At 34.2% G+C, this 24,796-nt stretch overlaps 1 protein-coding gene across 1 annotated transcript; it reads left to right on the top strand.

The window, feature by feature from the left end:
- The first annotated feature begins 314 nt into the window (after positions 1–314).
- Calb1 (calbindin 1) lies at positions 315–24,093 on the top strand. Its single transcript, XM_015485949.2, has 11 exons — positions 315–579; positions 1,108–1,184; positions 4,825–4,899; positions 12,818–12,901; positions 12,996–13,052; positions 16,134–16,211; positions 18,770–18,825; positions 18,916–18,955; positions 19,078–19,131; positions 22,018–22,089; positions 22,431–24,093. The coding sequence occupies exons 1-11, from the start codon at positions 501–503 to the stop codon at positions 22,542–22,544; spliced, it is 786 nt and encodes a 261-aa protein (XP_015341435.1). The 5' UTR covers positions 315–500; the 3' UTR covers positions 22,545–24,093.
- The last annotated feature ends 703 nt before the right edge of the window (positions 24,094–24,796 follow it).

Below are 24,796 nucleotides of genomic sequence, written 5' to 3'. Positions count from 1 at the left end.
CCATCTGAAAATCAAACCCTTTCCAAATGTGTTCTTTTGCTATGATATTCCGGGATAAGTTTCTCCCTAGACTAAGAAAATGTGAGGGAAAATGAATCTCTGTTTTCAACATCCAATCTTTAAGCAAAGATCTCCCACCACCTGCTGCTCTCTAGACTCCAAAACTCCAGCTCCAGCCAGCCTTCCGGGGAAGAGAGGAGAAAACTGGAAGGGAGGGGAAGAAGGTTGATGAGAGCAAGAGGCGGGGAGTGCGAGGCCTGGGAGGCAGGAGGAGGCGTGGCCCAGCTTGGGGCGGTTGGGATAAATACTGCGAACTGGGTGCGGGGTGCGGAGAGAGAACTCCGGAGGAACGCCTGAGCTGAGCAGCACCGAGGACAGCGCCCGCCCGGCAGCGCCCGCTCCCAAGTCCTGCTCCCCAGCCCTGACGGGCACATCGAGGTTCTTGCTCGCCCCACTCTCGCACGGACACTCACACGCACCGACACCTACCCCTCTGTACAATGGCAGAATCCCACCTGCAATCATCCCTGATCACAGCCTCACAGTTTTTCGAGATCTGGCTTCATTTCGACACTGACGGTAATTATTATCTTTTTAACTGTTTCAAGACCCCTTCCCCTAACCCTAGCCACCGAGCCTTTCTTTGCACTTCCCAGAGCCTCCTGATCCCGTCGTCATTTTTTTTCCTATTCTTTACTTCTCCCCCCACTCTGTTTAATTTTATCTCCCGTACCTGCTGCCAATCCTTCAATGTGAAAGTTTATATTGCTTGTGTGTAATGCTCAAACCTTAAACTTTCCTCTTTCTAGGAACGATAACGGTAGGAGAGAGAGAAAAAAAGAGCAGGGATTGGGGAACCCTGCCCCCCCACCCCAAAGTTTTCTGTGGCTGTGTTCAGCATCCTACTAGCCACCTTTGTCCTTAGTGCAACTTAAGTTTGACACCTCAGAAGCGGGGAGCTGCCGTGGCTGTACCCTTGGCTGGTTAGTTAATGTGGAGGCCAGGGAGCCTCTTAGGTTGCCACAAAGATAGCTGTCGTGGAAAGAGGACGCAGAAGAAAACTTGGAGTGAGGCATCTGACACTTGGGCCCCTCTTTGTCTTTGCAGGAAGTGGTTACCTGGAAGGAACTGAGCTGCAGAACTTGATCCAGGAGCTCCAGCAGGCGCGGAAGAAGGCTGGATTGGTAGGTTAGAGTTTGTGAAGGAGGAAAAAGACCTTCAACCCTAAAACATGAATATTCTTGTGTTTTCATAAGTCATCAGGGGGTCAAGGACTTTCCCGGGAAATGTAAACATCTTTTGAATGAGAAAGGCGAGAACAGCTTTCAAATTGCTTCCAGAGAAAAAGAGGGTAGTGGGGAGAAGGAGAGGGGGGAATTCCCGAGAGAGGGAAAGAGGGAGGAAAAACCTTACAGTCTTAAATCAGAGTTTTCAATATAGATATTCTATACTTGTGCCTGCTTCAACAGGTCTGAAAAAGAAAGGTGGATATGTGAGAACCTTTAGCAGACCACCACTTCTGTCATTGAATTCTGTTGGGTAATTTTTAACTTCTCTCTTCCTTGCTGAGAGAAGGGGGTAGAAATACATTTCTGCCCCTTGGTGGTCAGGAAACAGATCTGCAGATTATGGATCTCTTCTAATGCCAGTTATTGTTGTGATGTTAATGTAGTTAGGGAGCCGAGAAAGCATCCTGTCTTGACCCCTTTACTGGGGAAAGTTGGTCAATTGCTAATATAATAATGCACAAGAATTTAGCAAAGAAATGTCTTCATTTTTGTTAAAGAGAAGAATTCCAAAAGCTAGAGAAATAAAATGTAAAACAATTTTAAGAATTCAATATATTCTTACAAAAAAAAAAGAGAGAGAGAGAGAGAGATTCTAATTGGAAGCAATTAATGATGTTTTGAAAGAAGCTGTTTGTAGTTTAAGCCATTAGGTAATTAAACAAATGACATTTCTTACTAATTATAAATATCATTTGGATATAAATCAATCTGTTAAGATTGCCAACATAAAAATAAAATTACCCAACTTTTAACCATATGAGATGGTTGTATAGAGAAAAATGGGCTGAGAATTTCAACCAATATATTGGGGTTTATGTAAGACTGTCATTCAGAAGGTAGTGTTGGGTATCTAATTGGATATCAATGATCTTTGGCCTTTTTACTATGATTAGAAATAAATTTTTACATTATAAATGTTGTACATGTCATCTCTGTATATTATATAGAAGATCAACAGCTTTAGGATTGAGTAATATGTACATATACACACACACACACACACACACACATATATATATATATATATATATATATATATATATATATATATATAATTTACTAAGGGAATTATCTTTTTGTTCTATCTAAAGTGTATATTACACCTCTCTGTATAACATATTTAAAAGAATTCCAGAAGGCTCTAAAGTGTATTGTGGGGTATTACAAAACTGTGGGTTACTAAAATCATTGGCCAAATTGATTTTAAACCAGATCTTGTTCTAGACATTGTTTTATACAGATTTAATATAATGCAAATCTTTTAAAAGTATAATAGAATGAGATCAAATTAAAAATTTCATATACTTTTACCCTCCTCCCACCTTATTCATTACTATGTAAATAAATTCATACAATCCTATCATTATAGCTCTATGAATCTTTGGCCAGTAAAAGCCCTTATCTTCCTTATTTAATAATATATATTTAAAATATATATAGAGAGAAAAAGAGGGTAGTGGGGAGGGGGGGGGAATTCCTGGTTGAAAAAGTCTTACTTTTCATAAAATTTTGAATTAAAATTTTGAAAGATGCTTCCAACAACTAAATGACTATAATTTTTCCAGAAGTAGTTTTAATACTGAAATTTATTTTCATCTTAGATATTCAAATATTCAAGAGCTTTGTACGGTTTTTCCAATGTTTCCTTTCCTCCTCCCATTTTAAAATTTGAACCTTTTTGTAAACAATATGTTCATATTGGAGTTTTAAAGAGTTTATATCTTCATTATTTTTTTCTACTGCCTATACTCTTAAGTTTGGAATGTATGACAATCCAATTATTAGATTTTATTTCAATAATATTCAACTTGAGCACAGGTAAATGATTATCAATTTATTTAATACCTTGGTTCTTGAGTATTTTTCTAGAAACTTCAAAAATTTTACCAACTGAATATAACATAAATGAAAGATGGCAGTCAAATATATTCCTGAACTATACCCTTTTACACTAAACATATTGTTTTGTCTTTAAATTTGTACTCCTCTTTATAAATCTTTAATGATCATTATATATTTTACAGTTTAAAAAATAGATTTTGACACAATTGTCACCAGAAACTTCACAACTAAATATCAAGTATTCCAGTTAAACTAGTAGTTTTATGTAGTTGTAAGATTTAAGAATGAATGCATTGGTTTTACTTTAAGATTTGTGTGAAAAATATAGGGACTGGTATTCCTCTGTTGCCACGGGGATATCATTTTATTTTCTTGTAGTTGTTCTTCTAACAAAATTTAATAAATGCAAATGGTAATTTACCCACAGTAGAAGAGTTCTTATCAGACTACAATATAATTAAATTGTTTTGTTACTATTTATTACCTTAGTTCAACTAAAGATATTTGCATTGATATCAAAAGGATTTTGTAAATACAAGCAGTAATATTTAGTCTCAATATAGCCTTTAAATTACATTAACTTATCTATCCCTAGAACAAACCTGTGTGGTAGGTGACCATTGTGTTGTCAGTTATGATAAAAATTGAGACCTTAATTTGCTTTCAGAAGGATGTAGAATATTAGTAAGGGCTGACCTATTTTAAATAGGCTTCAGTTAATGCAACAGGGTTATTTTAAATGGGCTTGTCGAAACCCAAGGGTAAAAAATGAAACTTCCTGAATAAAAGCTCTATGTTCAGATCACAGCTTTTAGTTCAGAACTCTCTAATCTCTCAATATCAAAAGAGATTATAAAAGCAATAGACTATATTGAAAAAAGCGACAAGACAGCATTAACTTCTGTCACTCTTAAGCTTGTTTTGTTGTACTGCAATACATGGGGAAGAGGATATCATCTTGGATGAAGTGGAAACACTAAAAACTTCTCCCTCAATTACTGTTGGAGGCAAATATCATAAGCATACAATCCACAGTCTAAAATAAATTCACCAAAATAAGGTCATCAATATTGCCTGTCTGTTAATGAAAGTTCAAATTGATCAAATCATTTTTTTCATCTCAAATTTTTCCCCCAATATTAATTTTTAAATTTACTTAATCAATGAATAGCTATTTCATTCTGGGAACATTTCTTGCTCACCAAGTAAATTACTCTTCAACATTCACTTTTTTTTTTTTTTTGCTTATGCAAACCAAAACACGTAGTTCTACCATACATAATACATTATGCTAGCATAAGGAAAATGTTATAGGACAAATAGTGCAGAATATAAAATAATCTTTAATGAAACAAGTAATATTTAAAGTATATTAGTAATTATCATTCTATTTAAATTAACTAAAGTTAATAATAATGAGTAATTCTGATTATTTTCAAAGGATAGCATATTCTCAAAACTAATAATTTAAGATAAATTCTAGTGACTGATACAAAAATTTTCATAAATATTTAATTTGAAACTAATAAATACTATGTTAATTACATCTAATTTTCATGACAATCATTTATCAACATGCATAATTCTAAATGGTTCCCATTTTGGCTTTTTATAAAAATAGATTAACACCATCACAAGCATAATTGTTTTGTTTTATTTTACAAACTTCATACCTGCTTTCATATCATTTTAGGAGTTATCGCCTGAGATGAAAACTTTTGTGGATCAGTATGCGCAAAGAGATGATGGAAAAATAGGAATTGTAGAGGTAAGGAACATATGCATTTTTTTCTGATTTAATAAATGAGCTTCATTTTTTTAAGTTATATTCAAGTCAGACATGATATGACAAGACTCATTCAGAGAAGACTATTTTACCTAAGTAATATATAATCTTCTGTTCAGAACGTATGAAATTTTAAAATATTTAGAAAGGAAAGAAACCTAAGAGTTACCTAATCCAGAGCCTCAGTATAATATATTGTAAAGCTGAGACCCTCAAGAAGTGAAATGGTTAGCATCTGGTCACGCAGCTGTTTGCTGGCACCAGTGCAGTTAGAAGAGGAGTGCCCAACTTCTGGGTGAGTGCTCATCATATAACACCACCCGCCCTTACTTCAACTGCTTCATTGGTACATACGATCATTTAACCGTGTAGACGTTTCTGTTGAAATTTAAAATTAAATGTTTGCAGTTGCCATAAAAATGTGGCAAAAAGCTGCATCCTGGTTTCTGAAATTCTATTTTTGATTGGATGATGGCCTCAGTAAAACTCAAGAACTGAAAAAAAAGTAAGTGAACATTTTATTCTATGTTATAGGTAAATATTCCTTTTGTGTCTCTAAAAGTTGAAACTGTGTCAAATCCTTTCTTTTCCAGTTGAGGACAACTTACTTTGTGAATCAAGGAAGCAAAACTGACGATGCATCCATTTTATATTCTCAGATTTATGGGGTTGGGGGAGGGAACATTGTTGCTTACCTTATTTCTACTTTTCCAAACTGGTGGTGCAGCAGCTTCTGTCTATTTCTGTAAGCTTAAACTAGTTGAATGGAAAGTTTTTTCCAGAAAAAAAGTAATAAGGTCATATTTTAAACTATGACAAATCCCAAGTATAATAACGCTTTCATAGAGTGTTCTCAGTGCATTAGATTGACAGGTGTTCTGACTTTCAACAACTTTTAGTTATAACTTAACTTTGATTCAGAGAACTAACCTGGTTTTCAAATAATTGATCTTATTAGGACACTGTGGTGCTGGTGTGAAATACACTTAATTTTAAACAGCTACTACAAATAGAGATAAGGGAGGGCATACTATTATTATCTTTGCAATTAAAAAATTTCCCTGGAGTATACCCTTTTCCCTTTGCCTATGTATAACTCATTACTATATAAATAGATATTAGTAATGAGACTTACAGATTGAGATAGAGGCCAATTAATCAAGATATAAAATCATCAAGAATAATAAAATAACTTTAAAATGAACACAAATGAGATGAGGTAAATCATATTATTCAAAACTAGCTTTCAGAATCTGACATCAGTGAAAGTCTAGATTGGTTATTTCAGAATTTGGCATACTGTATAATTGTAGTAGAGGGAAGACTGTCATCTTATATGCTATGTGTTACACCTTGAAGGACTTCAGTGGATCTATCTATTTATTCTCTCTCACTTCTTTGGTTGTGCTAGGTTGTATAGTAAAAAAACATGAATCTTATTCACATGAATTTTATACTTTTAAAATGAAAAAATGAATGATTTGTTTTGAATCCAGCTGTTAGTATTTGTGATGTAGTTTAACCATTTATGCCTTATTATTTTAATTCTATTGTGAATGAGAAGCAAGAGGTCACTTAGCAGAAGCAAATTGTCTTGGACATTTGGTGATATATTTCTCCAAAAGATTAAGATAACAAACTATTCAAGTTCGGGTTCCCAGGCTAAAAAATAGATCCTCCTATTACATTTAGACTTTATTTTATTGTTATGAGGTCAAATAAAAGAACGTATTTGAAAACTTTATAAATTGTATAATGTTACACAAATTAAAATTCCTTTTTTTTCACATTGGGGTTACATCTTGATTAAACCCATTGGAAGCTGAAAGCAGCATAAACCCATTGGAAGCTGAAAGCAGCATAAGTAAAAAATGCATTATTAATACACTTTGCCTACAGAACATCATAGCTTAGCAACAGAGAACATTGTGGAATAGAGTTGCAGACTCTCATGACTGTGGCTGACAGAGAGCTGCAGCTTGCTGCTACTGCCCAGTTTTAAAGAGAATATTCTACTGTATATTTTTATTACAGGAAAATATAAAAGTTAATTTTTTTCCAGAGTGATGGAATTTTTTCATTTGTTCTAATTAGTTGTACACGACAGTAGAATGTGTTTTGACATATTGTCATATTTGACATATTGTCAAAAAAATAATAATAAGCACAACTCAAAGCTGAGATTTTGATGTACAATTTTTACTGAATGTATACTGCTTTTGCACCATTGTAAAGTTGAAAAATTGTTAAGTTGAACCATCCTGAATCAGGGACTATATAGAGACGTTATTTGGCCCAAGAATCTGAAACTTGATTTGGGCAGATCAGTTAAAACAGAAAGAATTGAAAGAAGAGAAGTGAGACATGTAAGAATTTGTTACAAGATTTTAGTGTTCTGGGACATGGCACTTTTTGCTAGATAGGACCCTTGAGAAGAAATAGCCAAATTCCTCATTTTCAGAATGAAGCAATTGAAGCTCAGAAAGTTAAATGATATGCCCAACAGCCCACTAACAGGGAATGACAAAACCTGTATCCAGACCTAGATCTGACTTTAACCCCACAATTCTTTTCATGTACTTGAGTTACCAGTGAAAGACAGAGGAGGAATGTGGATGTGGGAGCAGGAGGGGTAGGATTCATTGGAGATGAGAAAATGAAGGAATGGGAGAACAGGGAGGAGATTGCCATGGTAGTTCATAGGCACATTGCTTAAAGAGATTAACAAGCAATAAAGAGCAGTTTGGAAAAAAAGAAATTGAAAGTTACAGATAACGTGAATAAAGTGAGGAAAAGAAAGCAGAGAATGCCTGAACTTACTGTGTGACCGCTGGTGTCACCAGAAAGTTGTGTTAAATGATGCTCATCCTTTCTTTATCCAACTCCAAATACATTACTTGCTTAGAAATCCTACATGTAATATGGAACACAAAGACACAAATCCTAACCAATTTTAAAAGAACATGAATCCCCCATCTTTCCAAATGTAATGTGTGAAAAGTAATGTGCACATATGACTTTTTTCTGAACATGAATACATGAATAATTTCATGTATTTAAATGGATTTTAAAATTCATACAAATTCAGTTCAGTAATAACAAGATTTTTAATGTGGATTCAAAACAGAAGCATTAAAATTCTGAAATAATTTAACAAATACCACAATTAAAAAATGTTCTAAGTGTATGTAAACTAGTAAGTCTATTGCAAAGAAGTCTAATTAAAATAATTAAATAAGGAGACTGAATGATTTGCAGGGGACGGAATTTTCTTTTCTGGGATTCACACAAGTATACTTATTTTCTTTAGCTGGATGTCATATCTGTAAGCTTTTTTCTGATCCCTTGGGCAATGTATGGGACCCTACCATCTTCTCCAGTCTTAGTATTTTTATCTGTTCAGGTCAGTGCATCCACTGAAAAAAATAGATCTAAAAGCTATTTTAATCCTAAAAGTGTAACAACCCTCCCAGGAAAACAGGCACTTCTCTTGCCAATTTTTTCTTTCTTTCCACAGTGGGATTTGTGCATATAAGTTTAGGCAGGATGAATATAGTATTTCATGGCAGACTACTTATCTATCCACCTTATAATTTTTGTAAATGACTGACAATAAAATTTGACTCAAAATTTTGCTCTGAATAGATTTTTTAAAATAATTTATTAGGAAAACATTTTTGATTCAACATTGAAATGGAGGATAAGGAAGCTTGTAAGGGACAAGGATCTCAATATCAAGAAAATCAAACTGACTGACTTCAAATGTGGATCAAACTACAAGCTAAGTAAACAGGCTATTTACCCTCTCTGAGCCTCTATTTTCTGAGCTCTAAATAGAGAGAACTATGTATTAATTTCATAAAGTTGTTTTGAGTATTAACATTAAATCTAATATACATCAAACAAATAGATCAATCCTGGCCCACTGTAAAAACTTAATAAATGTTTGTTATTATTATTAAATGTAAAAAAAAACTTATTAGAAAATTTACATATTCTGAATATCAAGTCTTTCCCACCACTTGTTACATAACTTGTCAAATTCAAATCATTAGACTCAAGTAGCCTGAAATGTATGAGATCATTTGCCTTGCAAGTTTTCTGAACTCACTTCTTATTGGCTAGGATAATGTTACCCTCCTTCTCAAATGAAAAAGGGAATGCGTGGCTAATGGGCTCAAGAAGGTGAACATACACCAGGATTGTCTTTGGAAGTTAGGAATTGTGCTTCATATACTTTATGTATCTCAGTCATTTATATCTCTAATGAAATTCCCATCATGTGAACTCTTCTCACACCTAGCACTTAACTTTATCACTATATCTATCTCCTGCTTGAAATGGTCAAGAAAAAAATATTTGGTTGAAATCATCTGTCTCCCTGTAAGATTCTTACTAGTGGTGACTATGAATCACCAGCTAGTAACAGAGTGACCTAGTATTTAGTAGCCAAATGAACCACAGAGATTTACATCAACTCCAAAACTTAAGACAAGGGCTCCATACTATTCCAGAAAAAGAACAAGATGTAAAGTTATTGAGTTTCCTGGGAAGCAGATTTGAGTGGGAGAGTAATATTGAAGAGGGTGTTTAGGAAGTGCTTTGAGATCATTTCCTGCATAAAGCCACGAAGAGAACAGGACTGGACAAAAGCAGATGCTGGGAAATGACATCCTAACGGAGGCTTTGGCTAACCTTACAGTGAGCCCTGAAGCAGGGGTGACCTTTCAGAGATTTCCCAAGTTGAATGAGAAATTCAGGCCTTTATATTCCCGTGTGGGTTTGTAATGGGAAGCCACCTCTTGGGGTCACAACTGTCGTCAGACCAGGCAGTTCCTCAAAGGGGCCTGACAGCTGAGGTCACAGCATACTCCAGAACCTGAAGGAGCTCTGGGTAGCATATCATAAAGTCTACTCCAACCCTTACCCACAGCTCAATAATAAGTTATTTGAATTATCTCCAGTGGAATTTTACTTCCATTTACTTATAGCCTATCCTGACTCTAGAAAAAGTCAATTGCCTTCATTCATTGCATCAATAAATATTTACTAAAATTTGTGCAGTTGCTGAGCAAAAAAACTCAGTAAGTAAAACATAGGCAAATAGAAAGTTTTACTTCCCCCATCTCAGTAGCAGACAATGAATTCTAACAAGTGAAGATCTGAGGGATTCTGTTTGTGTCTATAGGGATCCTCTTCCCATTCATCCTCTTGATATTTTCCACTATCTTCTGCAACCAATAAAAAAAGTTTGGGGATAGCTAAGGACTAAGAAATCACCAGCATTTTGGAATAGGCAGTACTGGGTACTCCTATGGACAACAGTGACATGGCAAATCTAAGAATAATGCAGCCCTACTTAATACAGTCTATGAAGACCCATTGACACACTATTGATGTGGTCTTAGATGTTGCTGCTGGAAAATTACTCTACCTACTCTGAAGGATCAATTACAACACAGGACCACCACAATGTTAAACCACACCATAAAAAGGATTTATGTTCACTACAGTCACATTCTTCCTATCCATATATATTCATTGATTTTTAACGACTGGTTTGTCTTATAATAATAATTTACATGTTTAAGATTCATTTCCAGTGTTTGTAAAATAGGACAGTACTGTGTTGAGTATATCATTAGTAGTTCAGCAAAATGAAAAAGAATGAATATGTCACATATAGATACAATCTGTAATTTTTAATCATTAAAGAACAAAACAGCATGAGCCAAGAAATACAAATTGACCTTAGACATGACAAACAATTTGACCCTCTTTATGTTTGACATTCTAAGGACCTCTAAACTTTCTATGAGTTACATGAACTTTAATTTATGAACCTGAGATGGTTCAATTTCCACTAGCAACCCACTCACAGAAGAAGAGGAAAGGGGACGTTATAAGGAAAATAGTGTTCCAGTTTTCAGTGAATGAAAACATATTCATATCATATCCAGACTATCTTGTCACATGTAAAAATTAGCCATCAAGTATATTATTTGCATTCTAAGATTGAAGAAGCAACCTATATTATTTCTGTCTTTAAGAAGCATGCTGCTGACTTAACTTTCTAATAAGCAGCAAATTAAAATGATTTTTCAAAGTCTGCCAATCACCAAATTATTCAATCTCTTGGGTTTTAGCATCCTCAACTCAAAAATTGGGGCTTTAAATTAAATTGAATTGCATTATTTCTGAGTTGTATAATTCTATGATTTAAGAATTCAAAGAAATAAAAAGCCATAGAAGAGTCCTGAATGTATTAAGAGATCTGGATCTCTCTTGATATCTCTCTCACACACACACAGACACACAGACACACACACACACACACACACACACATATACACATCCACCAGTGATATGTGTGTTTTAGGACAAAAAGCTCACTAGGTTTTAAAAAAATTACTGCAACTCCTAATCTCCTTTTTCCACCTTTTAGATTTATTAATATCTACCCACACTCATGACCTTTGCTTTAAAATAAGATGTTTTCTGACTGAGTCTTGCTAAACATCCTAATAAGATATTTGGTCCTTTCTCTTAGTCTTATTCCCACATGTATGACCAAAAACTAAAGTTTTTACTTGAGGTCTTATTTCAAAGATCTAAAACAAGATAATTTACAGGACATATTATGCAGGCATAAGGAAGATGAGATTGCTTGCATTTAAGTTAAAATGTTGTTTTGAATTAAATTTTAAACGAACATAAGATGATGACACTTTTAAAAAAATAGGTGTGATAATCTAATATGGTAGCATTTTTAGGACTTATACTAACCTTAAAGTTACTCTAGACTACAGATTCTTGCTTTACACTGGAGGAATGGGGGTTCACGTCTGTGCCCCAGGGAATTAATCAACTTCTAAAAATTAGGTGAAGTATAGTGTATGTAGGTTCATTCTTTAATGTTGAAGACACAATGAGTCCAACAGAAGATGTTTTGAACCCAGTACATTTAAGAGACATTAATTTCTCCTTCAACTTATTTTAGTGATGAGGGAGGGTACAGAGGTCCAGAAATGGCTGAGGGAGTTGCTGGGACCACAGCTCATTAGCAGTTAATCCAGAAATAGAATTCACATCTGCAGTGGGGCCATCAATCCAATTCCCTCCTTCTCTGTATGCAATAGATGGATTATATTAGTCTTAAAATGGGATCCAGAGTCTTCTCCCCCCACCAAAAAAAGGGGGGGAGGAGAAGTATTGAAGCTATGAATAGAAATCTAGGGGAAATGTCATAGACTTAGACAGTAAAGATCAAAAATTAACCTAAGTCCTGGGTTCAAGCAGCAGATGTCCTTTTCACAGAACCCAACAACTTGACTTATCTGATGACTGTTCGGTTTCTCACTAGTTGTTGTGAATTGTCTCTCAGCCTATCTTCCTGCAGCTTTACAGTTGTCTTCAGTTTACTGTCTCTTGCATCTCATAGTAGACGTTTCCCTCCGACTTGAAAATGCACTTTTTTTTTTATTCCCTCCTTTCCCCTACATTCTTGTTTCCTCCATTTCACATGAAATTCATGGCCAAATGTGCCATCTGTGCAACCGGAGAGGAAAGAGACTTGGTTTGTGGCACAGAATACTAAGGGTTCAAGCTGCCAGGGTAAATCTGCTTGTAGGTGCACAGACAAGATAGGGTCCTGCATCAGCTGTTTCACTGACGGGAGAACCAAGCACTTAAGAACACATGAGCAAGAAAACCCGATAAAGTTTGAAGGAGCAGAATACCAGAAAGAGCACATCAGCTCATGTTTTTCCTCTCCTGCTTCTCTAAGCAAAAAAACTGCTTCTTAGGAACATGTTGAAGCAAAACTAAGCAGCAGGTGATAGCAGAGATTTGTTTCAAGCTCTTTACCACAGTGTTTCTATTCTTTTAAATCGTTTTCCAGTTGGCTCATGTATTACCCACAGAAGAAAATTTCCTGCTACTCTTCCGATGCCAGCAGCTGAAGTCCTGCGAGGAATTCATGAAGGTAGAAGAAAGATGTTACTTTAAGAAAGCTGCTAAATGTGCAAAAATTGTCAACTTTCTTCTTTTAATTTTGTTTTTCTTATCCAAAATTACAGACATGGAGAAAATATGATACTGATCACAGTGGCTTCATAGAAACCGAGGAGCTTAAGGTAAGCAAATCAAACCTTAGGCTAAGCTTTTTCCTTTCAAATGCAATTATGTATTGCTAAGGGCTTCATAGGTTTTTTTAAAAACCTCCCACAAAAGAAACCAATGTTGAGCAATGGCACATTTTCACCCACTCTTCCATATCATTAATGAAATACCATATCAAAAAAGAGACTTCAAGTGCTTCTTGAAATTCTGTTCAGCAAAGCGAGAAATTAGCATTTTCTGGGGTGTACATAAATTATTATATAAGGCAGACAGATAGAACTATATACAAGGTGAAAAAGATACCCCATTGCCATTGAACTTGGAAATTTTATTTAATAAAATAAACACTTATATAAATAGACTTCCATTTCAAAAGAAAGACAAAGACAAATTACGGGACACCTATTTCAATGCCAACTAGTTTATACACATTGTCTTATTTAAGTTTTGCATGAGTTTCAAGATTAATATTACCACAGTTACAAAAGGCTTCCAAGAAGTGATCTACTGCAGACCACATGGAAAAAAGACACAGGACTGCAATGTTTATATCCAGACTTGTCTACCTTCAAAGCCCATAGACATTCCATACAACCTACTGCCTCTCAACAACAACATCAGCAAAATCCTAATAGAATTGAACTTGTGAAAATTGCAACTTTGAAAGTGAATTTATCAATTCATATCCCACAGAGGGACTGAGGAGGTGGTGTGGGAGTTGGATATAATGGAAAAGAAATCTGAAATCAAGTCTTACCTTGGGGCAAATTGGTCCCTGGTTCTATCTAATGTTTTTCATCTTTAAAATTGGGGTAATAATACCTTCCCCTCAGATGTATTGCAAAGCTCAAATAAGATGTCATATGTGAAAGATTCTGTGAAATGTAAGACATAATAAATCGTATTATACAAGAACTCAATTTACTAGCCTTTCAGAAATGTGGACAAATCTTTCATCACATTTTCTCAAATCAACCTTAGAATGTTATGATCTGAAAGATTCTATATTTTTAATTCTGAGAGACTGAAAGGGGAGCAAAGTTAATATTTACTGATCACTTGAATATACACCTTCTATGTGGTAGGCACAGTACTATGTGCTTGAAATGTATTTTAACATTTAATCCTCAGAGAAAACTTGCAAGGCAGTTTTCTTATTCGTTATTCCTGATGTATAGAGAGACTGAAGTTCAGAGCAATTGGACAATTTTTCAAGATTGCACAGCTGCCTAGGAATGAAACCCAGGTTTGGACCTAGCATATCTGCTAATATTAATAATGCCTTTTTCCTATAAAACCACATGCCTTCAAGCTTCATTCATTGAGCTACTTCTGCTGATGCTATGTGGGAAAATACAAGTATCAAATAGTTTCCTAGTCATAGTTCAACATGGGTTTAAAGAACAAATAATTTTAGAGATGGAACTGGAACCTTTGTACCACTGCAAAATTGCCAAAACATATTCAACAGTAACCTCTAGAAATGTAAAGTTGCTGAAAAATGATGTATTTTACACTCTTGGGGCTCTGAATCTAGAGCCCACGAGGTGATAAGTGCAGCTATTGTGTCTTTTTTCCATTAGATTACAAAAATTCTTTTAAAAATCACCTCAGTTCATAATGAAAAGCTTAGCGCATTTCCAATACTGACCTCAAAATATTCTGAAAGTCTCCTTCGTTGTTCTAAATTTTATTCTCAGAAAGAGATTCTAAATAGAAGTCCTGCTCCCTGGGGAATTTTGAAGATAAGTTGGCATTCTTTTTTAATGGATCTTTCAAGAAAGCTAATTTTAAGATCCATAATAGAGTAAAATATTGCTTGCTCTCAGACATGACTTTGAATCTTAGCGTTCCAAGGTTTCTCCCAGGCTATTTTTGTGACCACCATTTTAGTCTCTGATGAGGCTTTTTAACCCAATTAATCTCTGACAAAAGCCTCAGAAGTCTCAAAAATAAAATTCACCCCCACCAGATATCTGCAAATTTTCCATGCCTCTCTTTGAATGTGAAACAGAATGTTTGAAATGAAAATAAATTTATCAAGCCAAGAAAAAGGTTTCCTTCCAGAAGAGACTGAAGTCAAATCAGCCCAGCAGAACTGTTCATTTTGGTGGGAGATAAACCACTGCCGAGTCAAAGAAACCCAGTTCTCCAATAATATCTCAGCACAGGATCTACTCAGTTTCCATATTGCATTAATTCATTTCCTGAGCAAATAAAAAGTTGCTAATGATTAACACAAGATAAAATGAAAGACTTTATATGCTTAAGGACTTACATTGTTATTTATATGGCAAGCCTTTATAAAGCTTTTATTTGACTTATATTTGTTAAAAAAAATAATGAACTCACCCTAAGATTCAACTTGATGGTTAATCATCTTTATTCATCCTTCCCACATTAATCTCTTAATATGATTCATATAACCTTCAAGGATTAGATGCCATCATCTATGACCAACTGTTTTAGTTTGTACATTCAGCTGAAGCATGTTGACTAAGATTTTTTGAATTATATCAAGACTGAAATCTAACCAATAAGCCCTCTGGAGAAACAAGCCTCATAATGGCTATAAACTGCTCTGTAGATACAGCCTGTGAGGGCAGAACATGAATTTGAAATTAGAGGTAGAACTCCATCTGGTTTGCTGGTAATTTTTCACATCTTACAAAAGTATAGAGAAAAGCCCTCAGAATTCTTACAAAAAAAGTCATATGAGTACTTGTGAAGATATCATTAAGCAGAAAGGCATCCTTTGGGTTGGCTGGCTTTTAGTTTTAATTCACATTCCTAACAGTTCACAATCCAGATTCTACTGTAATTGAAATCCTCAATACATGATATAGCTAAGGACTGCAACAGATCTGGTCTCAATAAAAAGCAGATGTTGAATCTATCAAAGGCAGTTTCATCAACGGAATGATACAAGGACCATGTGGTTCAGTCTGGCTTCTAAGGTTCTCTCTTCACCTGCCTCTACCCTCAAAAAGAAGCTTTCTTTGCAATCCTGGTATGTTCTATTTCAAGGAATGCTGAAACAAAAGCAGACAGTATATTATCAATGAAATTTATCTGGGTGTTCCTTGTCTTAACAGAACTTTCTAAAGGACCTGCTAGAAAAAGCAAACAAGACAGTTGACGATACAAAACTAGCTGAGTATACGGACCTAATGGTAAGACTGATCTGGAAAAGATGGTAACCAAGAGCTCATGAAGTACAACTGTGTTCTTGCTAATTCTCCAGGCTACACAGAATGAAATAAACAAACCACCACATGCACATCATTTCCTTTGAAAACTGAAATACTTAGGATGCTTCCATCTTAGGTTGAATGCTACAGGGATTGGCTTTAAGGATCAATGTATGAACACTTTTTTTCTTGTAAGGCTATATCATTTTTCTCTCTCAAAAGATGATTTGTTTTTCTTACAAAGTTCACATGACTATATCACCCAATTATATAACATGTATATGTTATATATATATATATATATATATATATATATATATATATATATAAATTATAAATCACATCACCCCAAATTCTATTATAGAGGTTCTGAATCCATTTTTATTACAGCTTATAAAATTGAACTTTTTAGAGTTTTAAGAGAACTTCTAGTTTACTTAATTCATTAAGCCACTTAAAATGGATCACTTTTCTTTTGATTGTTATTTTTGGGTATTGCATCAATGCTATAGATAAAGAAATCCAAATACACCCTGAGTTCATTGCTTTGGTAAGTAGTATAAGCAAGATCTATTACAGAATATGAATAATGGAACCAAGAAAACCTCTTATACATAGGCCCCTAAAGTTTGAGGAAAAAAGTAATTAATGAGATTCTAGACTAAATAAAAACAGTGTCCATGAAGTTACTTTGTCTCAGATAGGTGAAGCTTGCTCCTTTTAATTTGTGATAGGATTGGGACTTCCAGGATACACATACATTTACAAGTGTTCTAAGTATTGTGAAGGTACTTTTGAGTTCTTATGCCATGATTTAAATAAATAACCTATAAAAATATACTGTATACTATTAAAGTGGTCATACTACATTAAATTGATGAGCAACTTCAAACCTCTGGTTACCCTGAAAAACAATCTTGTAAAATAGGTTTGATATATTTGATGTAGCAGCTGAGGTTTGCTTTCAGCCTACGTTATCTAGAAAAACAAAGACAAAGTTATAGAATGTTGTTATTGGCTTATTCACTAAACTTACATTTATTATAAAGTGGGACTAATCTTTAGTTTTAAAATAATCAAAAAGTTTTGTGTGTGTGGTTCTCTTTAATTCCTAATTACATTTCCATTTACAATAGCATATTAGCAAACAATTGGGATTTCTTGCCATGTGCCACAATGGGAAGATCTAAGGCCTCACTCATGTCTTGTGAAATGGACAATAACCTACATTTATTAATTTTCTATGCTGCTCCAATATTAAAGGATGTCTATTTAAAGTAGTCTTCTTTCCAGGTAGAAATTTGAAGCAGCCTTTCAAAAACTACTCTGATGGGAGTTTCCCCCTGTTGGATTGGCCTGGTATATCTGATTAAATGTCATAAACCAGTTCAAATCCAGGAAGCAAATTAATCAAGAACTAATTAAAATTTAAATATATAGGTGGGGAAATATTTCCCTATGGGTTCTAAACTGTGTGATCTAGTTGTCCAGTATCTTGGTAGACAGTGTGACAATACTAGAATTTATGGTTAATGTTATAGGTCAACACAGGACAATGAAAATTCTGTTCCTACAAAGAATTCCGAGAACATCTCAAACCACAGAATGCCCTTCCTTTCTCCTTTAAAAGATCTCATTAAACCTAGGTCCATTATAACCTGATCACAACCCTTCCTTTGAAAACAAAAATAAGGCTACTTGTTTACATACTTAGCATTCATTTAGTAAACATATTTCATGTATTTTATTTCACATATATCAGTTCGATATAGTAACAATAGTTGTTATTTTCTAAAACTGAAAATGCTTCCCCTAAATATATGAATGAGTGTGTTTATGCCAGGACATGTCTCAGGGTGTGACAAGGGCATAATTATATATAATGGAGAGCTATTGACTGTCTAGTACCCTGTGGAAAGTAAAAGGATTCAAAATTATTCAAGACTTCTGTTCTCTCATGTTATCTGCCTATTGCTTTTGTTTGTACTATTTTGTGCTCTAAAAGGGTAAAATGAATTAAACATTTATTTTCCTACAATCATTTGGAAGATTCAGGAAGTTCCACTTATTGCCAGGCACCACCCCTCTCACCTCTTTATATACATAAAAACATATGCAAGAAAAATGAATTATAATATTCTAGAAACCTAGCTAAGATCATGGTTACTCTGACTATTCTATATTGCTCTAATGAACTTTGGCAATTGACACAAGTTATAGAATTCAAAGTCTTAGGAGGACCGAGAATTCAAAGTCAGCCTCGGTAATAGAGGGGCACTAAGCAACTAAGTGAGACCTGTCTCTAAACAAAATACAAAAAAGGGTTGGTGATGTGGCTCGATGGTTGAGTGCCCCTGAGTTCAATCCTCAGTAACACCCCCCCCTCAAAAAAAAAGTTTAAAAAATGATCATTTCTGAAATTTTGTCTTATGGATAATTCAAGCTGCTTGATTTTGAATGTTCATCTTTATTCAATAAATCATTCCTCCATGATATTTTGTTTTGTCTTTGGAAACAAAAAAACAAATTTTGTCTTTCAGCTGAAACTATTTGACTCGAATAATGATGGGAAGCTGGAATTGACTGAGATGGCTAGGTGAGTTTAGGAACTATGGAAATGTTATTAGAATAAACTGGTCCTTATCCAAAAGTCTAATCTATTAATATAATGTTTTCCTTTCAAAAGGTTATTACCAGTGCAGGAGAATTTTCTTCTTAAATTTCAGGTATTTAACTTTTCCTCTATGGTGCAAAATACTTTCCTTGACTAGTTAGAATATGGGAGATTTGTCAAGAGAAATATACTAAAATACAGTGACTGTGTTTTAACCTTTGCTCTGTCTCCTAGGGAGTCAAAATGTGTGGGAAAGAGTTCAATAAGGCTTTTGAGTTATATGATCAGGTAAATGTTTGTTCTTTTTTATTGTCGTAATATTTAGCATAAGATCTACCCTTTTAAAATATAAAGTAGGAAATACAGTATCACTAACTATAGAAACAATATTATATAGCAAATCTTTAAAATTTATTTGTTTCATAATTGAGAATTTAATCCCAATGGTTAGTGACTCTCCATCTCCCCTTTTTCCAGCCCTGAAAACAACTGTTCTACTTTGTTTCTGTGAGTCTGACTCTTTTAGATATATCAAGCAGTGTTTACTCTCCTGGAACTGGTTTGTTTAACACTTAGCATCATGTTCTCAAGATTCATCTATGTTGCAATATATTGTAGGATGTTTTCTTTAAAGGCTGAATAATATTCTATTATATATCTAGACCTATCTAAACACATACACACAAAAAAATTGTCATTTCATGCATCAAAGGACTTTCTGGTTGTCTTCACAACCAGATCTCTTCATGATCCTGATCTTTGGATAAATACCCAGAACTGGCATTGCTGATTATATAGTCATTCTGTTTTTAATTTTTTGAGGCACCTTTGTACTGTTTTCCACAGTAGCTACACAATTTTACATTCCTGCCAACAGTGTACAAGTGTACTGATTTCTTCACATCCTTACCAATACTTTTTTTTTCCTTTTGCTTGTTTGATCATAGCCATTCTAACTGGTGTAAGGTGATATCTCATTGTGGTTTCAATTTGCATTTATTAATGATTAGTGACATTGAATGTCTTTCCATAAACTTGCTGGCCATTTATGTCTTCTTCAGAGAAACATCTATTAAAATCTTTAGCCCATGTTTTAATCTAATTATTATTAGGTTTTGGTTTAGGAGTTGCAGGATCTCCTTATATATTTAAATATTTTATTCTTTACATTAAAGGAAATTAACACCTTTTCTGACAGTTTGCAAATATTTTCTTCTATCCTGTAGGTTTCTTTTTCATTCTGCTGATGTTTTGTTTGCAATGCAGAAGTCTTTGATTTGATATAGTTCCACTATTTTTGCCTTTGCTGCCTGTGCAGATGGGCTCAGATCCATGAAATCACAGCTAAGAACAATATCATAAAGATTTTACCTGTTTTCTTCTTGGAGTTTTACAGCTTCCAGTCATAAGTTTTTATTAATTGTGGGTTGATTTTTTTTATATAGTATAAGGATCCCATTTTATTCTTTTCATATGAATAATATAATTTTCCCACTATTTGTTGAAGAAACTATCTTTGCCCCATTGTGTATTCTCAGCATCCTTATCAAAGATCAATTGACTACATATGGAAAGATTTCTGTTCCATTGGTCTGTTTCTGTCTTTATTACTATTTTTACGGATTGTGGTGGTCTTTTATATCATTTTAATTAATGTAGTTTGGTCACCTACTTTTTTAAAAATTTTTTTTAGTTGTAGATGGACACAATACCTTTATTCATTCATTTATTTATATATGGTGCTGAGGATCAAACCCAGTGGTGCCTCACACATGCTAGGCAAGCACTCTACCACTGAGCTACAACCCCAGTCCTGGTCACATACTTTGATAATAGGAAGCATAATGCCTCTTGCTTCATTCTTTTAAAAAATTGTTTTGGCTTTGGGGTTTTTGTGATTCCATGTGAATTTTAGTTTTATAATTTGGCAAAGAAAAAAAAAGGTATTGGAATTTGGAAGGGGATTGCATTCAATCTATGGATTTCTTTGAGTAGCATGAACATTTTAACAGTAAGCCTTCCAGCCCATAGTACAGGGTATCTATATGCCTGTGTTTTTCATTCTTTCATTAATATTTTGTAGTTTTCAGTGTACAAGTCTTTCATTTCTTAGTTTACTCCTAAGTATATTCGTCATTTTTGGTACTATTGCTAAGTGGGATTTTCTAATCCTTTTCAGACAATTTTTTGTTAGTATGTGAAAATAAAACTGATTTTTGGATGTGACTTTTATATCCTATAACTTTACTAAATTTATTAAATGCCTAAGCTTTTACTGGAGTCTTTAGAGTTTTCTAAATGTAAAATTCATATTATCTGAAAACAGGGACAATTTTACTTCTTCCTTTTTGATTTGGATGCCTTAAGAGTTTGCTTTTATCTATAATTTGATTCTTGAGAATTTGGAAAATGTTCACTAAGGGAAAGCAAAAACCTCAAACTCAAGGTTCATATTAATAGAGAGAGACGGTGAAAATTGTACAACCAATGCATTCTTCTCATAGAAGCGTATGATGGCATATCCCACATTGCACAAACCTTGATTCCAACCCCACCTTAGGATTGTCTGCCATGAGATTTTAAATAAAAGACCCAAATCCTCTGAGCCTCCATTTCCTCATTTTTAGACAAGTGATAATAGTTATGCTGACTTGCAGGGTTGAATAAGGATGAAGCTAGGGAGCAACATCCCTCAGAAGCCTCCCATGCAGTCGATGGTAATACCCATATGTGCAGAAAGGCAGTTTGTGATGTCATCAATTCATGTCTTCAGCTTATTCCTCTAGTTTCTCTGCTCCTGGGCCTGGGTTCTAGAACAACTACCATCTCCTGGTATGACATCAGACCACCGACATAGCTTCTCCAGGCCTCAGTGTCTTCACTTGTCATATGGATATATTAATGACTACTTATATTTATGATGATATTGTTGACATCAAGTGAAAGAGTAAATGTGAAGGCACTTTGAATAGTTCAAGGTATCTTGCAAGGCAACTCACCTATTTTGCAATGTCAGAGTGGTTAAAAATGTTCAAGGCCTGATGTAACAGGTTAGAATATAAGTAGGCAACTGGCAGATTATCTGAGGATTCCATTTATTTCCATTTTACTTCATTGCCTTCTACTGGGGATGGAATTAATTGTGCACTGTTTTTTATTTCTCCTTCCCCCCAGGATGGCAATGGATACATAGATGAAAATGAACTGGATGCTTTACTGAAAGATCTGTGTGAGAAAAATAAACAGGTAATTTAGTTATTACTATGCCACTTATTTCTTTAATTGATTCTATTGAATCCATCCAAAAGCAACTACACTTCCATTTTGTAAATGTACCTTAAAAATTTATAGAGGAGCAGAAGTAGACTTCACTTCTTAACTCAATTTGATTCTGGCCTAAATCAGTGTAACTGTGAATAATACATTTTAAAAACAACCTTGTGATTATTCACATTTATATGGGAATTTAATGTAGCTCTTATAGGATTGATGTAACAAGCAGTTTTCAAATCACATTTTCTCACTTGACTGTAGTTAATTAACTTTCATATTTAACTGGATTACGATGCCATCTATGTTCTATACAGGATCTGGACATTAATAATATTCCAACATACAAGAAAAGCATAATGGCTTTGTCAGATGGAGGGAAGCTGTACCGAACGGATCTTGCTCTTATTCTCTCTGCTGGGGACAACTAGAGTTGGTGGCTACAACCACTTGCTAGCGATACATTGTATCTAAAAAATAACTGTGCACTATAAAGGAGTAGGCTGTATTTTCTTTTATATCTGTAAATTTCACTGCATATAGATAACTATCCAGGATGTGTGGCACATTCTTTTCTGCTTGTTTCTATACTGTTTGTAATATACAGTTTTTGTAATTCTATGATTGATAAGAAGAGAGCCTATGCTTAGGTCAATCAGTAACCCAATTAAAAAAATAGTCTAACATATCCTTGCTTTCCTAAATACAGCTGGATGTTAAGATTTCCCTAAATATTCCACCAAGATTAATCTCTAAAATTTTAGTCTCTGATGTGTAAATGCACATTTGTCTCTAAATATGAAATTATACATGGCAAGTCAAGCATTTTTATTTTAGACAATCACAGGACTGTTCCACAAAATATTTCTAAGCTGTATTTCCAACTGTTAAGAGGAATGTTCTTTGACTACTAAAATACTCACCAAATTACAATAAACAATTAGTATGTCTTTATGAAGTTAAGAGTATCACTAGGGATTTAGTTTATTAATCAACAAAATGTTTACTGCTTGGCTTAAGTTGATTTGGTGGCAAGGCAAGGTAGTGCCAGATAACACATAAATCTGATTCTGTTTCCAACAAGTCTACTGTTTAAGAATATGACCTTAATCCATTTTCTAAACTATTTTCATGTGTTTCAGATATAATTATTCTAGTAAACTGCTCTTTATGTCATATTGTGTGTAAACTGATTAAATTTAATATACTGAGTATCCTGGTGTCAGTTTGCATACTTCCTGGATTTCTTTCTATGTAGAACTGTTCATTTCCACCAAGGGTATCTGCTGCCTCTGAAAATATTTTTTTCTAGCTATAACAACTCTATTTTTTACTACATAATTGAATTTTAATGTAAAATTCATAGCATCCTGATTATTGAATGTTATATCATCAATACTTTTGTGTATTCTGTGGATTCTATATTTCATATTGAGATCAGCATTCAAAATAGTTCTATTTCTATCTGCAAATAGTTTCAAATGAGTTGAAAATAGTATTAAAGAGAAATGCTAATGTAATCATTTATCTTATCTAGTAAGGGGGGGATTCTGAAACCTCTTTGACCCACATATAAGTCACAGTTTCACATTATTTGTAGCTAGAATATTCTATACTGGTTATAGTTGACATGCTATGGTTGGTGATTTCAGATTCTATGATTGTGAAGCCAGGAGTGATAAGAGAAGTGTCTGAGGGGAGTTTATAAAGTTACTGCCAAAGAATTAATGATGGTACTGGGTCAGCTTCAATGTTCCCTTTCAACATTTACTTTTTCAATTCATAAAAATAACAACAACAAAAAAGTATGAGTAATCTCTTTCCCTCAAGACTGAACAGAAGAGATCCGCCAAAAAAATAAAATTTATCCAATGATGTAAGTGAGTGATAGATTGGCTTTGCGTGTAGTGAGTAAATGGAAACACTGACATTAGACTGAATTTAACTACTAAGAATAAATAAAGATAAAAATGACCTTAATCTCTTGTATTTGCTTCTTCTCCAAAATATCTGTTGACATATAATCCGTAAACAATCCAGGTGGGAAATATAGGATTCTCAAATTATTACAGCATATGGAATCCAAATAAATGCAAAATTGACTTAATGAATGATGAGATGACTTGGTGAATAAAGGAGTGTCTCTGACACTATACCTGACAAATTTCAAAAAATCCAAATATTTGAAGTATTTTTGCCAACTGACATAACCAGATAGGTCTTCTCATGCAATGTCTCCCAAGGAACAGGTGGAACATAGAAAATTTTCCTACATTTCACCTATAAAAAAATAGCTATTCACTATAACATACACACAAAAACTATATCAGGTTTGGCACTCTACCCATAATGGCACAGAAAAAGAAAAAGAAAACACTAATGACAAAATAGTACAATGGTGGTATTTCTGAAGAGACTCCTTAGAGAGGTGATGGTAATAATGGTCACGAATCTACCATCATGATTGTCATGTTAGCCTTCAGCTTCTAAATACTACCAGACAAAGAAATTCACATACCCCATCTAATCAGTCACATTTACTTATATGTGACATGTCTGCTTTCTAGAACAGAAAATAGAGTGAAACACACACACATACACACACATACACACACACACGAAGCACCTACAAGGGTAAATAAATGTAAGACTATGAGCTCAATGTCTACCTCACACCACAAAC

The sequence above is a fragment of the Marmota marmota genome, unplaced genomic scaffold (assembly GCF_001458135.2).
Source record: "Marmota marmota marmota unplaced genomic scaffold, marMar, whole genome shotgun sequence".
NCBI classification, from domain to species: domain Eukaryota; kingdom Metazoa; phylum Chordata; class Mammalia; order Rodentia; family Sciuridae; genus Marmota; species Marmota marmota.
The sequence above is the reverse complement of the archived record's forward strand: the minus strand, read 5'-3'. Positions and strand labels throughout refer to the sequence as shown.

Bases quoted from the DNA above. Each gene is read 5' to 3' on its own strand.
- Calb1 (XM_015485949.2), top strand. From the start codon at position 501: ATGGCAGAATCCCACCTGCAATCATCCCTGATCACAGCCTCACAGTTT. The intron at 580-1,107 runs GTAATTATTATC...TTGTCTTTGCAG, and splicing joins GCTTCATTTCGACACTGACG to GAAGTGGTTACCTGGAAGGA. The intron at 22,090-22,430 runs GTAATTTAGTTA...TGTTCTATACAG, and splicing joins TGTGTGAGAAAAATAAACAG to GATCTGGACATTAATAATAT.